This window comes from Pseudorasbora parva, chromosome 17 (assembly GCF_024679245.1).
Source record: "Pseudorasbora parva isolate DD20220531a chromosome 17, ASM2467924v1, whole genome shotgun sequence".
Lineage (NCBI taxonomy): Eukaryota > Metazoa > Chordata > Actinopteri > Cypriniformes > Gobionidae > Pseudorasbora > Pseudorasbora parva.
Window position 1 is genome coordinate 17,332,927 of NC_090188.1, and position 16,882 is coordinate 17,349,808.

At 39.0% G+C, this 16,882-nt stretch overlaps 1 protein-coding gene across 8 annotated transcripts in view; it reads left to right on the plus strand.

The window, feature by feature from the left end:
* The window catches only part of khdrbs2 (KH domain containing, RNA binding, signal transduction associated 2), an 84,070-nt gene that overhangs the window by 15,800 nt on the left and 51,388 nt on the right, over positions 1-16,882 (plus strand). For all 8 annotated transcript variants that reach the window (XM_067421095.1, XM_067421094.1, XM_067421096.1 and 5 more), the window contains exon 2: positions 3,651-3,778. In XM_067421095.1, the coding sequence (XP_067277196.1) occupies positions 3,651-3,778 (128 nt within the window). The remainder of the gene's footprint in view (positions 1-3,650; positions 3,779-16,882) is intronic.

The following is a 16,882-nucleotide window of genomic DNA, read 5'->3' on the forward strand; positions in this document are numbered from 1 at the left end:
AAATCCACAGTCATCTTCGCCTGAGACCGAGGCGAGACCGAGAAAAAATGCGGTCGATACCGAGACGAGACCAAGACCTTTAAAGGGATCCCATGGTGTTGAGACTTGTATGGCTTAATATAACATAAATGATGTCTCTTACTGAATTATGTGGTAGAAAACCCAAGAAAGATCTACGTTATTTAAAAAATCGATTTTATATTTGGACCATGGGCGGCGCCATTTTGTTTGCGTTCTAGGTTGATGACGTAGAGTGGTTGAACTCCTCAATCAGCCGGCGTTACCCGTTGCTATTTTTACCACAACGCAACTCGAAAATTGTTTCAGAGTTAAACAAAACAAATGAATTGCTTTGTAATTGTACTTAAAACACACTCAAACATACATGTGCACACAAACTCACCTACACAAGTCACAAACAGATCGGCGGGCGCGCACACACACACCTGACTGCTCTGTCTCAATCGCATGCATCATCACCAAAACATCCTGCCTCTCTTCCTCACGTTACTTTATCCCATCGTCCTACCTAGATATTTCCCTCTGCTGGTCACATTAGGCATTATAGTTAATCTACTATCAACAGTCTATCTGGGGAACAGGATGTGTTGAACAGGATATCAACAAAGGGAATAGATTGAGGGTTATGTATGCGCGCGCAGTGCGTGCGTGTGTGTGTGTGTTCGCGCCGATCTGTTGGGCTGGGTGTGTGTTCGCGCCGATCTGTTGGTGTGTGTGTGTGTTGCTGTGTTCGCGCCGATCTGTTGGGGTGTGTGTGAGTCTGTGTGAGAGAGAGAGTTTGTGTGCACATGTATGTTTGAGTGCGTGAAGTCGGACAGCTGTTTGTAAATCGGCTTTACTCGTTATTGCGGTGGAACGTGAGACTGAATGACTGCACTCGAACATGTCCACTATGGTGTCGGACAACACTACAAATGTCCGTCCCTTCAAATAATGCCCTATTTAAGGGTATAGGGTCGATTTCAGATTCAGCCCCTGTCGTGGAGACTGAGCAGCCCAACATCTCGATTGAGACAGAGCCTGTCGTGTGCGCGCCCGCCGATCTGTTTGTGACTTGTGTAGGTGAGTTTGTGTGCACATGTATGTTTGAGTGTGTTTTAAGTATAATTACAAAGGAATTCATTGGTTTTGTTTAACTCTGAAACAATTTTCGAGTTGCGTTGTGGTAAAAATAGCTACGGGTAATGCCAGCTGATTGAGGAGTTCAACCACTCTACGTCATCAACCTAGAACGCAAACAAAATGGCGCCGCCCATGGTCCAAATATAAAATCGATTTTTAAAATAACGTAGATCTTTCATGGGTTTTCTACTACATAATTCAGTAAGAGACATCATTTATGTTATATTAAGCCATACAAGTCTCAACACCATGGGATCCCTTTAAAAAAGTGGTCTCGAGACCAAGACCGATCTCGAGTACTACAACACTAGTCACCATTATGGTGATAAGTGTTTCCTTTGGTTGGGCAGTTGGACACTTTGATTTTTATGCAAGTTTGTGGTTTTTGTTACAGTGTTAACTAAAGTCAAACAAAATTTATCATGAAGAAAAGTGTTTGACTAAACTCATCACTGACTAAAAATATTAATACATAATATTCACCAGCAATTCATTCTTGCTACAGTTCAGACATTCGAAATAAACTAATTTAAATACATTCTAGGGGGGGAAAGTTTAGATGCAGACAGATATCAAGAATCAACATATAATTATAAACAAAGGTGAAATACTTAATGCTGCAATGTATGCTGGGAGCCATGCGTTTTATACTGTGGTGGCTTTGTAGGGTTGGAGCTGAACTCTGCAGGTTATCTGCTCTCTAGGACCAAACTTGCCTACGTACAAAAATGTACCCTTAAGGGTACCACCTCAGTAATGGCCACTTTTCTATCTATACAGAATTTTTATTTCTAAAAATTTTTATTTCTCAATTCATGACCACTATAAAGGGATAGTTCATCCAAAAATGAAAATGTGAAGTTTATCTGCTTGCCCCCAGTGCATCCAAAATGTAGGTGTGTTTGTTTCTTCAGTAGAACACAAATTAAGATTTTTAACTCCAACTGTTGCAGTCTGCCTGTCATAATGCATGTGAATGGGTAACAACTCTATGAGAGTAAAAAAAAAAAACATGCTTCACAACATGCACAAAAACCCTGCTGCTCATGATGACACATTGATGTCTTAAGACACAAACCGATCAGTTTCTCACAGAAACCGAATGGTTCGTGTCTTAAAACATCAATGTGTCGTCACAAAAAAGCAGGGTTTTTGTGCATGTTGTCTAAGCATGTTTTTTTTTTTCCAACTGCAATGGTTGGAATTACATTCATTTGTGTTCTACTGAAGAAACAAACACATCTACATTTTGGATGCACTGTGGGTAAGCAGATAAACATCACATTTTTGGGTGAACTATCCCTTTAAGGCAGTTCTGGAATAATCTTGGTTAATTTAATGTATCAATACAATTTAAATTGAAAACAAGCAACTTTGTCCTAAAACCAGAAATATATTTAAATACTGAACTTTGAATACTGTGTTGGAAAACCTTTGAGTCAAAAAGCGATAAAGCAATCCATATGCCATTCAAAATGAAGGAAATTTTTTATTTTTAGGTTTAAAGGCACAACGTTTTGTTCTGTCTTTCAAAGATTGGTGGAACATGAACATTGTTAATGTGCTGGAAAACACCTGTGGTTGCATTGATAGGACGCCTATGTGAACTTGAGGGGAAATGGCTTAATACATCATCTAAAAATCACCTTGAGACCAGCTGCTTCAAAATAACTGCAAAAAAAACCTTTTTACTTATTTTATTTATCCTCTATTTTTGCACATAAATCCAACAGTTTATAGTATAACCTGAAAATAATTGCTTTCTAGCTATTTATTGTAAAGTTTTGCAAAGAAAATAAACAGTTTATTTAGAAAACGGTGAGGTGATCATTACAGAGGAACCATTCATAGAGAAAGTTTAATTTAAATCTATAAAGGGACAAGAGCCTCAGCAGACCACCACACGCTCCAAGGCCTACGGGTCCTAAAACTTGAAAAAGCATTGGGATGAAATTCAGGCTGCTTTTCGCATACTACATCCAGAATAGATGTGAGACAATACAGTTTTTTGCAGGTTTAAGCGTCTCACCAGAGGGGAGGTGAAAAATAATGGTCTCCCTTCAACTACTTCCCTTCCCTTCTTTTCCCGCTCCATGTTTTACACAAGTTGCACAGGTTCATAATTCTCAATTCTGCTGAGCATTAATTTAGCAGCGACAGAAGGGGTTCCCTGGAGGAACCCAGGTGACAGCTTCATTTCAAGCCTCTTTAATGTTGTGTGGCTGCTAAGTCTCCGGCTCAATTCTCAAAAGCACCATAAAATTCCTCAAGCACAAAATATTACAGTTTTGCGCAGCAGCTTTTCAATTTGTGTTTGTCATGCGAATAAGGGCTTAGTAGGCTTACGCTGACAAGTTACGTTCTACTCAGAGTGTTTATTTAATTGTTGTTAATAATTGTTCCACTGAAAGCTGAGAAGATCTGAAAGCCTTTTTTGAGTTTTGCCTAAATTGTCTGGGTCGATTAAGGCAAATCATGACACAACTTTTTTCTCTTTTTCCATTTAGAGATTGAAAAGTTCGAAGGAGATGAGTTGAGGAAAGATGGTGAGGTGAAGAAATACTTGGATATCATCAGCAACAAAAACATCAAACTGTCGGAGCGTGTCCTGATCCCGGTGCAGCAGTATCCTAAGGTAAGACCTCAGTGCTCCATACACAAAGGAGTGACGACGCGATGGCCAAATCAATATAGTCATATGGTGATCAGAGAGGATCAAAAGCAATTCATCAGCTTTATGGGATTGCCGTGCTCTTGGTAATGACTTAATGCGTTCTGTGTCTGGCAGGAGCAAACTAGGTTGTGTCAGATTCTGATTTGTGCTGCACTGCAGATCTGCTGTTATTTCCACCTTATATTTCTGTCCTCGCTGAAAAGGTTCCTGGCTTCAGAGTAATAGGCACGCCACATCTGTTTCTAGCTGTTCAAACATTATTCTGCCTCACAGTGCCGTTTCTAGGCATAGGCAAACTAGGCGGTCGCCTAGGGCGCCAACAGCTGGGGGCGTCAATGAGCCCCCGCCCCAACAAGATTTTTTAGTTATTTCATATATATTTTATTATTAATATTTCGTACTTTTGCTATTTCAAGGCATTATGATTAGTTGCGATTATTGGAGTGAAGTCGCCATGGTGATAGTGGCGCTGCTGTAATGAAATGAGATCATGTAGAGGGCGGCAGGGAACGTCGTCATCCGTGGCGTTGTAACGCTTGTGTCCGAGTGAAAAATGCGGATAGCTCACTTAATGTAACTGGAGTGGATGCAAACACGGAGGCGATTAACATCAAACAGATCGCACTTTATTCCCCGCTGAACTCTCATCACAAACTCCCTTTCCGTCCACAGCATTACTTAATAAAACAAAATAACTGTTAGCAACAGAAAACAGAAAATAATCCCCACATATGGGAGCTCAAGACTCAGTGCGCACATACACAAAATGCAGACTTCGTTTAGAGGGAGCGCGCGCAACTCTTAAAGGGGCCACACTATATTTCTACTAGTTACAGCGTGCTTTAGTTTCATCATCATGAAAAGGTCAAAGCCATCAGGGGCTCAGTATCGTAAAAAGAAAGCGAAATATACAGGTATAGCCTACTTATTGGTTACTTGTTCTCTACTAAACTGGTCCCTCTATCATAACGTTGAGCAAAACATTACACTGAATATTAGTACTGGACGGACCACACGCCATGCTCATTTCAGGTGCAGAACATTATAGCAGTTAATTTGAATAATTTTTTTTTTACATCAGAGATAGCTGTTTAGTGTAAATTGATCAAGTAGGCTAATACTGTCATAACCAGTAATGCGGGCGATGTACCGGTCTGTTGTGGTGAAGAAGGAGCTGAGCCGTAAGGCAAAGCTCTCGATTTACCGGTCAATCTACGTTCCTACTCTCACCTATGGTCATGAGCTGTGGGTCATGACCGAAAGGACAAGATCCCGGATACAGGCGGCTGAAATGAGCTTTCTCCGCAGGGTGGCTGGGCGCTCCCTTAGAGATAGGGTGAGAAGCTCGGTCACTCGGGAGGAGCTCAGAGTAGAGCCGTTGCTCCTTCACATCGAGAGGAGCCAGCTGAGGTGGCTCGGGCATCTATTTCGGATGCCCCCTGGACGCCTTCCCAGGGAGGTGTTCCGGGCACATCCCACCGGGAGGAGGCCCCGGGGAAGACCCAGGACACGCTGGAGGGATTATGTCTCCAGGCTGGCCTGGGAACGCCTCGGGGTGCCCCCGGAGGAGCTGGAGGAAGTGGCCAGAGAGAAGGAAGTCTGGGCGTCTCTGCTTAGACTGTTGCCCCCGCGACCCGGCCCCGGATAAGCGGAAGATGATGGATGGATGGATGGAACCATGGGCGTCACTAGGCCCTTTTTTATGAACTTATGCATCAGCCCCCCTTAAAAAAATATGTGATTAACCTTTAAAACATGAAACTGGCGCAAGGCTTCGGCTACTGCTTCGTCCCGTCTTTTAGTCTTTGTGTCACTGTGTTCTTCAATCTGCAGCGGCGCCGAGTGACATGGTTTTCAAGCTATTGTTATCTAATTTTTTGGCCTTCAGAACATCTTAAAATACACATATGTAGATCATAGAAATCAAATTTTTCTCGGGGGAGCATGCCCCCGAACCCCCCAACATCTGTGATCTCAGAGATAATAAACCTAGCTACATTATTCGATTAATGCATGTACAATATGCCCATGAAATAAGGAAGTCATATTTACTTAATAAGTTGAAGTTTGGGGGGGGGGTGCAACATATGAATCTCGCCTAGGGTGCCAGAAAGGCTAGAAACGGCCCTGCTGCCTCATCTTGGAATCAGGAAATTATTCTTGTTTTTTTTCCCAAACTCCCTTTTTTATGCTTTACCAGCTGGCACCTCATGCATCTGTTAAATTGCAGCTTTTTAGCACCGATATAGTTTCATTTTATTTAGTAACACGGCCTGTTTTGGACCAAGTCTTTTGATCGATTGATCGATTGATTGATTGTTTGATGGAGCTTCCTGTGGGGTTTTGACTTTGTAGCAATTGTATTTGTTATTTTGATCAGTTTTATTCACAGATAACAGCTGAGGTATTTAAATGTGCCATAAAATGTAGCGAATTTGGTGCTGGGTGGTTAACTTTGATTTCCGCTGATAGTTTGATTATAGTGATTCAGTCATTAAAGAGCAAAAACTGCCTGATTTGATTCATTTAGAAACAATATTACATATTGCACATCACCGTTTTGCCGGTAATAGTAAAATTAGTTTTTATTTTAGGTAACTGGTTATTTACTTCAGACTACTCTATCGCTATCACGTTCGGTGCATCCCGCACTCTTTTATTCAGCATTGTGCTGCTTTAAAATGATGCTTTGAAAATGAGTGGAAAAAGCCCATGAGCATCTCACAGACGGATCCATAAAGCTTCTGAGCTTCTCATATGCTCCCTCGTTTTTTACTGTTTCTGCTTTAGGAAATGAATCCCGGGAGCACTAAAATGCACAGACTGTTTGATGGGTTTAGTAGATTTGTGCTGTCGAAAAACGAGTACAAAGAACACGCCTTAGGTTTAGATTTTACATGTCTTGTTCGAGTTGTAACAATGGCTTTTTGTTTTCCCAAATCCCTCTTTCCTGAGGATCTTGGCTGCTTTGTAGTTATGGTAATTTTATGGGAAAGTTCTCTTGTGATATTCCCGAAATGTGAGAAATATCTGTAAAATGTCATGTTGCAGTGATCAATATTAAGTGTAGGTTATGTTGTTGTTTTTTGTTTTGTTTTTGGAATTGTAACTTTTGTTACAAGTAACGAGGATGCATTTCCCCCACAAATGTAAGCAGAACAAATATTTTTTGTTTGTTTGTGGAATCAAATTTTAGCAGCTTAGGTTATTGATCTGATCTGAGACAAGACTGCACAGTATATCAGAATCATTATGTTTTCTTTTAATTTATCAGATTTTTCAGATTCTCCTATTTTTACAATTAAATTGCCTTTGCATAACTCACTTAAATTGAATCATTAAAAACACTAATCATTTATTTTAAAATATAATTTTGAGCAAATCAGATGAATATACATTTTTCTTACTGTATGGTATACTGTTTTGATGGCAAATTCACTTGCAGTGAATACACAAATCAGGGCTCTCTACATAGCGCCCATTTTGGGTGCATTTACGCCTGAAAATTACTGCCTGCAACTGTGAAAAAAATATTTAGGCGCACCGGTGCGAGTGACCCGATCGATTCTCATGAATGGATGTGTGTAGGTGTAATACAATCAGAATAAAAACTACAACTCCCGAAGTGCATCAACACTGAGAAACTGTTACACATATCTCCCTGTAATGGTAAAGTTATAATTGGAATGCGTTTGATAGATTAGAAAGTACTCCTAAATTGTTGACTGTGCTCCTAATTTTTTTTAATTAGGAGCACAAGTGCTCCTCAAGAAAAAAGTTAGCGTAGAGCCCTGCAAATGTCTTTAGTTTTTCAACTTTTATGTTTCTTTTTATTTAGAAAAATTTGCATAGAATTTTAATATCAGCCATAATCAGTTATTTACCATAATGTTTGCCTAACAAAATAGACAACAAAATAATTATCATCGGATTGTTAATACCGGCACATCCTTCCTACTAAGAAAACATTTTACAAGTATCCATTTGCAATTGATACGGATTTGCAAGCCATTTCTTTGGTTTAGACAAGGCCAAAAAAAAAAAGTTAGCTTAACACTCAGAAACCACCTTACCTCAAAATCAGTTGATCAATGAACTTGTGGACCATAACAGATAATAGCTTATAGAGTCTAGACATTGTTATGCTCTCTGTTACAAATCCCCAGGATTTATCTACGTGCAGTTAATTAATGTGTGTGACGACAGCACTGTCTCTGAGTTTTGTTTAATCATGCTTGATGAGAACGTCTCCAAGGAAGAGCATCTCTGCTGCAGCTCAGAATAAGTGAGCTGGAGTTGATATTTGGTTTCTTTGATCCTTACATTTATATTAGGCTAACTTTAGTTGATATATTTGCATAATAAAGAATAGGCTATGTGGTCCTTGAATGGTAGTTTGTTTTGTGTCCTTTCACTATTTAGTTGACCTTGAGATCTGAGTCTGAGATTGCCTCTGCATTATTTCCAACTGAGACTTAATGTGTTGCTCCATTGTCGATTGCTTCGAATACCTTTGTTTTTCACAAAAAGATATTCACATCACCCTAATGCAATGACATGTTCAATATACATTCATGGCTTGTTACCCCCGCAAATTATTCATTTAACTTTTTAACTATCAAGAAATATGAAAGAACAATTCATGCATTTACAGCAGCACTGACAGTAGGCTCTTTTTAAATGTTTTTATTCAGTGAATATTACATTCACTGGCTTCTCTGAGCTGAGAGAGATTGACAAGGTTATAGAAGACGGGAACTAAAACGTAATTATTATTATTATTAAAGAATGATGCTTGTTTCCTATAAATTGCAGCTTATATTTTCCATAATCGCCTTTATGAATTACACAATTCAGGGCCAATATGATCATGAAGGGAGAGTACAACTTGGCTCGATTGATTGATTGATTGATTGATTGATTGATTTTATTGATTGAATGTGATTAAAACACAACTATTTATGGGAAACGAGGGGAAATTTTCTTTCATAATTCATAGACCACTACAAATGTCTGTTTTGGTATACAAACATATGAACATATTACATATGTTAAAAATAACTGTGCTAATAATAAACTTATAATTAGAAAAATGTCTCGGTTTTATCGGTATGTAACCCTCGTTCCCTGAAGAAGAGAACGGAGAGGTACGTCGTAACTGACCGACGAATTGGGATCTGACTTTAGAAACCAATCATACTTCGAGTGTGTAAAAACGAGCCAATGAAATTTGGCATGCGATCCACGCATTCCACGCTCCGCCCCGCAGCGTGGGTATAAATAGGAAGTGGTGACAAAAAAATCTTGTTTTTTTTTTACTGAAACATACTTTCAAAGTATGGCTATGGGTGGACACACTGTGCCTAAGAACCGTCTTCTCCATTTTGCTATGAACTGATCAGTGTTCAAAAAAAGTTGGGAAAATGTATATGACCCTATAGGAGTGATTTCTGATAGACTGTCTGCAACAACAACAAAAAACCTTTTAAAGAAGGAAAAAATCCTCCACCGACTTTCAGAGCTGCTACAGAAACAACTTTCGACCTAGATAGAAATGTAGTGGAGTAAAAAGTACGATATTTGTCTTTCAAATCTAGTGAAGTAAAAGTCATAATTTTCCAGAAAAAATTATACTCAAGTAAAGCACAGATACTCAAAAAGTGTACTTAAAGGTGTACTATGCAACTTTCCGTCCACTGGAGGACGCCTATTCAAAACAAATGCTTAGTTTGATGACGCAAAGTTTGAGCGCAGCATCTTGGTACATGGAGTGATTGTTAAACAAATACCCGCCTCGTGAACACCAGGATTTTATTATGACACATAATAAAACGGGACACATTTGCCGAGCGCCTGCACTGATCCACTCTGGTTATGATTATGAGGTAATGCAGCTCGGTTTATCATATTAGATACATTTAAGTGTGTTGAAAATGATGTTATGACGTTACTCCGTGCGTTCACTTGTTCACACTGCTAAGAGTAAAGCGCTCCTGCCAAATAAAACCCGAAACCGAGGGTAGCGCAGATATGACGCAATTGACAGGCGACTCCCTCAAACGCTATGCTGAAGCGTCCCGGTCCTTAGTTAAAATAGCAATTTTCTCACAATTTACAAATAGTTGCAAACATTTGGGATATTGTAGGTACTTAACTGAACAAAATATATAACACCGGCCTAGTAAGTACAGTACTCAAGTAAATGTACTTAGTTACTGTCCACCTCTGATATATATAATATAAATCCTGGCTCTTCCAAGCTTTATAATGGGTGTGAATGGTAACTTGGATTTTGAAGCCCAAAAAGTGCATTCATCCATCATAAAAGTAATCCATACAGCTCCAGGGGATCACATATCTGTGTATATTTCATTGTGACATTACAAAACCCAACACCCTTTTCATTTTTCATCAGTTATCTGTATGCAAATAAAGTGTTTGATTTACCATAACTTGCACAAAAGCACAGTCAGTGGTTTGCAATGAAATATAGTCCCTGCTGACATAGATCTCAGATACCTGTGAGCACTGATAGAAATCAAGGGAGCGACACACACACACACAGAGAGAGAGAGAGAGAGAGAGAGAGAGAGAGAGAGAGAGAGAGAGAGAGAGAGAGAGAGAGAGAGAGAGAGAGAGAGAGAGAGAGAGAGAGAGAGAGAGAGAGAGAGAGAGAGAGAGAGAGAGAGAGAGAGAGAGAGAGAGAGAGACTAAAAGGGAGGCCAAAAGATGAATGGGGGTTCCTGTATCCCCATCTAGTAAAGTCAAAAGGCACGGTCACCATGGAAACCACTGTATTTTGATTTAGGAGATGTATTTTGGGCAATCTAATCAAAGGGCATAATATCTACACATTTGAGCATCACTGCAAATTTGTTTTATGAGTGTCCGTGTTTTTTTTAAATTTACATTTGTTATTTTTCTCTCATAATAGTATTATTTTGATCAATGATATTCAGAAGGGATAACGGCAACATTTTGCTTTACACTGTAGTGTACTTCATTGTGTTTGCATGGGTTTATAAGGTAGCCAGACTGCCTTGGCGTCTGATTTGTCAGAGGATTCTAATTAAGACTTAGCAAATGTCCTATGGGTACATCTGTTTGTGCAGAGACTCATTAGAGGCGCAGTTGATGCTATGCTTGTTTTGGTGCAGTGCACACTGATGAATCAAAATGGTGTGGAGTGTATGTTGTGTAGTAAGCTAGGCTATCGCTCACCTGATTCCATTGGGCTGAACATTAAATTGACATGCTAGTGGTGCAAAAAATACTTGCAGCATCAGCACCTGGATCAAGGTGTTTTCTGCATTACCCGTATTTCAGCCGTTTTCTGATTTTTATGCTGCACCATGTCAAATCATGTTATATATATGTTTGTGTATATATATATATATATATATATATATATATATATATATATATATATATATACATATATATATACATACATACATACATACATACATACATACATACACACACACACACACACACACACACACACACACACACACAATTTATACAATGCCTTGCGGATGTATTCGGCCCCCTTCAAATTTGCGACCTTTTGCCACATTTCAGGCTTCAAACATAAAGATATAAAACTGTAATTTTGGGGGGGAAAATCAACAACAAGTGGGACACAAATGAAGTGGAACAAAATGTATTGGATATTTCAAACTTTTTTAACAAATCAAAAACTGGAAATTTGGGCATGCAAAATTATTCGGCCCTTTACTTTCAGTGCAGCAAACTCTCTCCAGAAGTTCAGTGAGGATCTCTGAATGATCCAATGTTGACCTAAATGACAAATGATGATAAATAGAATCATCTGTGTGTAATCAAGTCTCCGTATAAATGCACCTGCACTGTGATAGTCTCAGAGGTCTGTTTAAAGTGCAGAGAGCATTATGAAGAACAAGGAACACACCAGGCAGGTCCGAGATACTGTTGTGGAGAAGTTTAAAGCCGGATTTGGATACAAAAATATTTCCCAAGCTTTAAACATCCTAAAGAGCACTGTGCAAGCGATAATATTGAAATGGAAGGAGTATCAGACCACTGCAAATCTACCAAGACCTGGCCGTCCGTCTAAACTTTCAGCTCATACAAGGAGAAGACTGATCAGAGATGCAGCCAAGAGGCTCATGATCACTCTGGATGAACTGCAGAGATCTACAGCTGAGGTGGGAGACTCTGTCCAAAATTGAACTTTTTGGCAACATTGCAAAAAAATTTTTTTCGTAAAAGCAACACAGCTCATCACCCTGAACACACCATCCCCACTGTCAAACATGGTGGTGGCAGCATCATGGTTTGGGGACTGCTTTTCTTCAGCAGGGACAGGGAAGATGGTTCAATTGATGGGAAGATGGATAGAGCCAAATACAGGACCATTCTGGAAGAAAACCTGATGGAGTCTGCAAAAGACCTGAGACTGGGATGGAGATTTGTCTTCCAACAAGACAGTGATCCAAAACATAAAGTAAAATCTACAATGGAATGGTTCAAAAATAAACATATCCAGGTGTTAGAATGGCCAAGTCAAAGTCCAGACCTGAATCCAATCGAGAATCTGTGGAAAGAACTGAAAACTGCTGTTCACAAACGCTCTCCATCCAACCTCACTGACTCAAGCTGTTCTGCAAGGAGGAATGGGCAAAATGTCAGTCTCTCGATGTGCAAAACTGATAGAGACATACTCCAAGCGACTTACAGCTGTAATCACAGCAAAAGGTGGCGCTACAAAGTATTATCTTAAAGGGGCTGAATAATTTTGCACGCCCAATTTTTCAGTTTTTGATTTGTTAAAAAAGTTTGAAATATCCAATAAATTTCGTTCCACTTCATGATTGTGTCCCACTTGTTGTTGATTCTTCACAAAAAATTACAGTTTTATATCTTTATGTTTGAAGCCTGAAATGTGGCAAAAGGTCGCAAAGTTCAAGGGGGCCACACGCTATACCCACGCTAATATTATATATATATATATAATATTATAGTTGAATGTAATAACAAATATCTGTAACACACACACACACACACACACACACACACACACATCTGTGTGTGTATGTGTGTTTATACGCATGTATGTTTGTATGTATATAAAACAATTATTAGTATTTATCACATATCTCAACGACGCACGATTTTCGGATTAAAATATTAAAAGAATCACTAGAACAGTGTTATACCTTTTGTTGACTTGTGTAGTCACATTATCCCAAATGTTTCCAAGAATGTTTAAATCCAGAGAAATAAGCAATTTTAACCAGGACATGGACCGTGCGTCGCCTATCAATGACATCATACCCACATTACCCTTCGATTTTTGGTTTTATTTAGTATAAACCATGGAAACACCAGAGATGCTTTAATATATTGTGTTTTATTAGACAGATGAGCAACTGTATGGATGCATTAATCGACAGAACACTAATCATTGTCATATAGCTCAACACAGTTAATATCATTGTTTAAATCTCGTTTTCTTGATTTACCGCGAGTATCATTTTTTTTTACCATGCCTAACACTGATCTAGCTTACTGCAGTGTGCAACAATTTTTCATAATATATCATAGTATAATAGTAAGGCCTGCAAGAAATCAACGCATGAGAAAATGTTAAGCGTTAAATGGCAAAAACTGTAACACACTGTAAGTGTGTTTAGCCAGATTTCTTGAAGATATTCATAAAACCATGTTAGTGTAGCATTCAGAATTCACAGTGATGGTTTATTGTTGTGGTAAACTTCCAGCTTTACCTAAACCTTTCGTCAAAACCAAGCAACAAGAAAAGACGCTAACAGATCTACCACTGAGTTTCGCCTTTATAGTTCTGAAAACACAACTAATCCATTGAATAGTAACGCCGGAGGTTGTTGTCCCCATAGTATGTGGCTTATCTGTCTCCAGTTTTATGACCTTTACATGGAGGTGTAGGCAAGCTCTGCACACAAAGATAATCGAATTGTTGTCTTGTTAAAGAATTCCCTAGTCCCAAAGGCCGACCAACCTTGTCAAAGGTGTTTAACATAGATAAGCTGCAGAACAGATTCAAAATCGAACGGAACACAGAGGGGAAAAATAAAAATAAAAATCAACAATAGTGAGGAAGTTGTATCTTCTTAATGAATTAAAAGCCCCCGCTGAGGCACCTTTCTTTGGTTTCAGGAAGGTTATTTATATAATTGTAAACACATGCTCAGATAACGTGGCTTTCTTGGGGTGCACAGTTGTTGGTTCAAGATTTAGAGAGACGGAAAGTCATGGAAAGAAACACTGAGCCTATGGGAATATGGCTTCTTTCCTAATCGGTTTATAAGGCTTATCCCAGTATGTTTCAAATGACCAACACCCCGTGGGATAACACACTCACTAAGCAGCCAGCGGAATGATGTTGGTGCCATAATCTTTAGCAAACAAATATTTTTGCACTTGGAAAACTTGTAAACGTGAGACTTTCCAATTTTTCGACCTTTCCGGGGCATATGTTTGTTTTAAGTGCTAACACCAAAATAACATGGGACATGTAGTCGAGGGAAGAGAGTGGAGGCCTCTCATCTGTATGGGTAGCAGTCTTTTAACCTGTCAGACTCCTGACTCTGAGATGGTCTTAATGCTCTGTTTGTTTACCCTGCATCTGTGCTGTCAGCCCCAGAGTGTCAGAGCTCAATATGGGTTCTGTAATGCAGGGGATCCATCATCAACTTTTCCTCAGGCTGTTACCTTTTCTAGTGCTGCAGTGAACACAATGTGTTCAGAATGTTGGAAGTTGGAACATGCATTTTAGTTTGATATCATTCATATTTGTTATGAATTCTGTTTATGTGCATCTGATATTTTTTATAATAATGTTGTAAAGTTAGTCAGGCATATAGCTTTCTGTGGAGGAAAATATTTATAATAAAATACTTAAAAGTTCTATATTAAATTAATGCTATTGTTTAAAACGTTGTATTCATTATTTATTTTATATATATATATATATATATATATATATATATATATATATATATATATATATATATATATATATATATATATATATATATAATATGTGCACGGCTGTTTCAAACATTTATAATAAGAAGAAATGTTTCTTGAGCATGTGATCATGGATCATGTGACACTGAAGACTGGAGAAATTATGCTGAAAATTCAGCTTTGCCATCACAGGAGTAAATTTTATTTTTAAAATGGAATTTTTTTAAATCAAATAAATGCAACCTTAATGTGCATAAGATACTAAAACATTATACATTCTAACAGTAGTGCAAAAATATTCAAATACTCTTTAATAGTCATTATCACAAAGCCCTTTGGCTTATTCTGATGTTAAATATGAATATTGCCCAGTTTCAAAGCACTCTCTCTTTCTTCTAGCTCATTAGCCTCCACTAGCAGCCAGCACTGGCTCTTTGACTCACGTCTCTATTAAACACCACAGCACTCAGCCTCTGTTTAAACCATTCTTTGCTAATGCCTGTGTCCATTGACTGTAGCCAAGCCATCTCTCCTGGCCATTATTACATCTCTCCCAGTCCTAGTCCCCAACAATAATCCTGCTATCAGCCAGTGCTAGACCTCGCTAGCAGCACAGCTGGCTACACTGGCAGTAGCCATCTTACCCCATCTGCGAATCTTATCTGGTTTCACAGCTTATGGCAAGGGTGCTGTGTTTCACCCTCCAACTCAAACTGCACTAATGATTATGTTAAGTGTTCCCTTCGCCAGTTTTGGCTGGCGGCACATTTAGTTGTGAAACCTGAGAAGTTTTGTGCCATTTTTGCTGAAACAGCCTTGAGGATATTTAGAAGTTTATTGGCCCTAGATATTTAAAATGGATAAGATGCAGACTGTAGCTCTTTCTGCAGAGTCTATAATTCCAGGTTTAATTGGCACAGTCTAAAAACCCAAATCCCTAAATAACACAAGATAGTATGTGTCTTGTGCTTAAAGGGGTCCTATTATACTTTTTTTGGGTACACTTTTCACTTTTAGTTAATGTTGCAGTTTAATCATGAATAAGGTCTGCAAAGTTACAAAGCACAAAGTTCATTCCAAAGAGAGATGTTCTCCATATTAGTAAGCATTGTCTTCTGGGAACATCACACAATCACAATTTCCCTCATTTAAATAATTTCTGTCCAAAGTATACGCAAAAAAGGGGGTGAAGTCTGGTTGGGTTGCATTAGTATTGTGTTGTCACATTTTCCAAAAGATCCTGCAAGTCAGTCTTCTTGACTGTCATTATCGGACTCAAACTGAAATGGTAAAATTGACTGCATAATTAGCATAGTTGCAGTAGTGTTTACAGTGCCTCAGGAAGCCTGCAGCTGATGCTTGTCGATAATATTAAGGGGTGTTACATTACTGAAACATGCCCTAAGTGGTAGACCAATCACAGCAGACTGGGTCCAGCTGACCAATCAGAGCAGACTGAGCTTTTTGGAAGGCAGGTGTAACAGTCCGTTGTTATGGGATGGAGTCGTCGGGAAGCGGTGAACGTTCAACACTTTAATAAATCAAAATAACCTCAAACTGAAAGTAAACACTGCAGCCCCTCATGAACGCACAATAAACAAAGGATAAACACAACGTAAAGTCCAGGCCTGGTCCTCTCTCATCCTTCACTGTCATCGCTCCTCCTTTTGTGTCTCCGAAGCTCCTCCGTGAGAGATGCGAAACCGGTGCGGCGTGCAGCTGGCGCTCATTATCAATCACACCACTGGCCCCGCGCCGTTCTCAAGGTCCCTCTGCCTTGTTCTTTTTGCTAAAGTAGCTTTTAAAGAAACTGAAACATTGTATGACATAAACATTGTAGTAGACTGTAAAAAACGATGCACCTGTTAATGAGCATAATTGGACCCCTTTAATAGCTCAGTAAGTCATATTCAGTCATCGTAAATTGGCAGTAGATTGAAACTGTGCCTGTCCCTCAATATCTCCTGTTCCAGTTTTGTTGATATGATGAGATGCACCAAAAACAGATTAGTATTGTTTTTTCATGACAGCTAGAATATGCACCATTGCAAAATGAAAGTGCAGGGGGAAAAA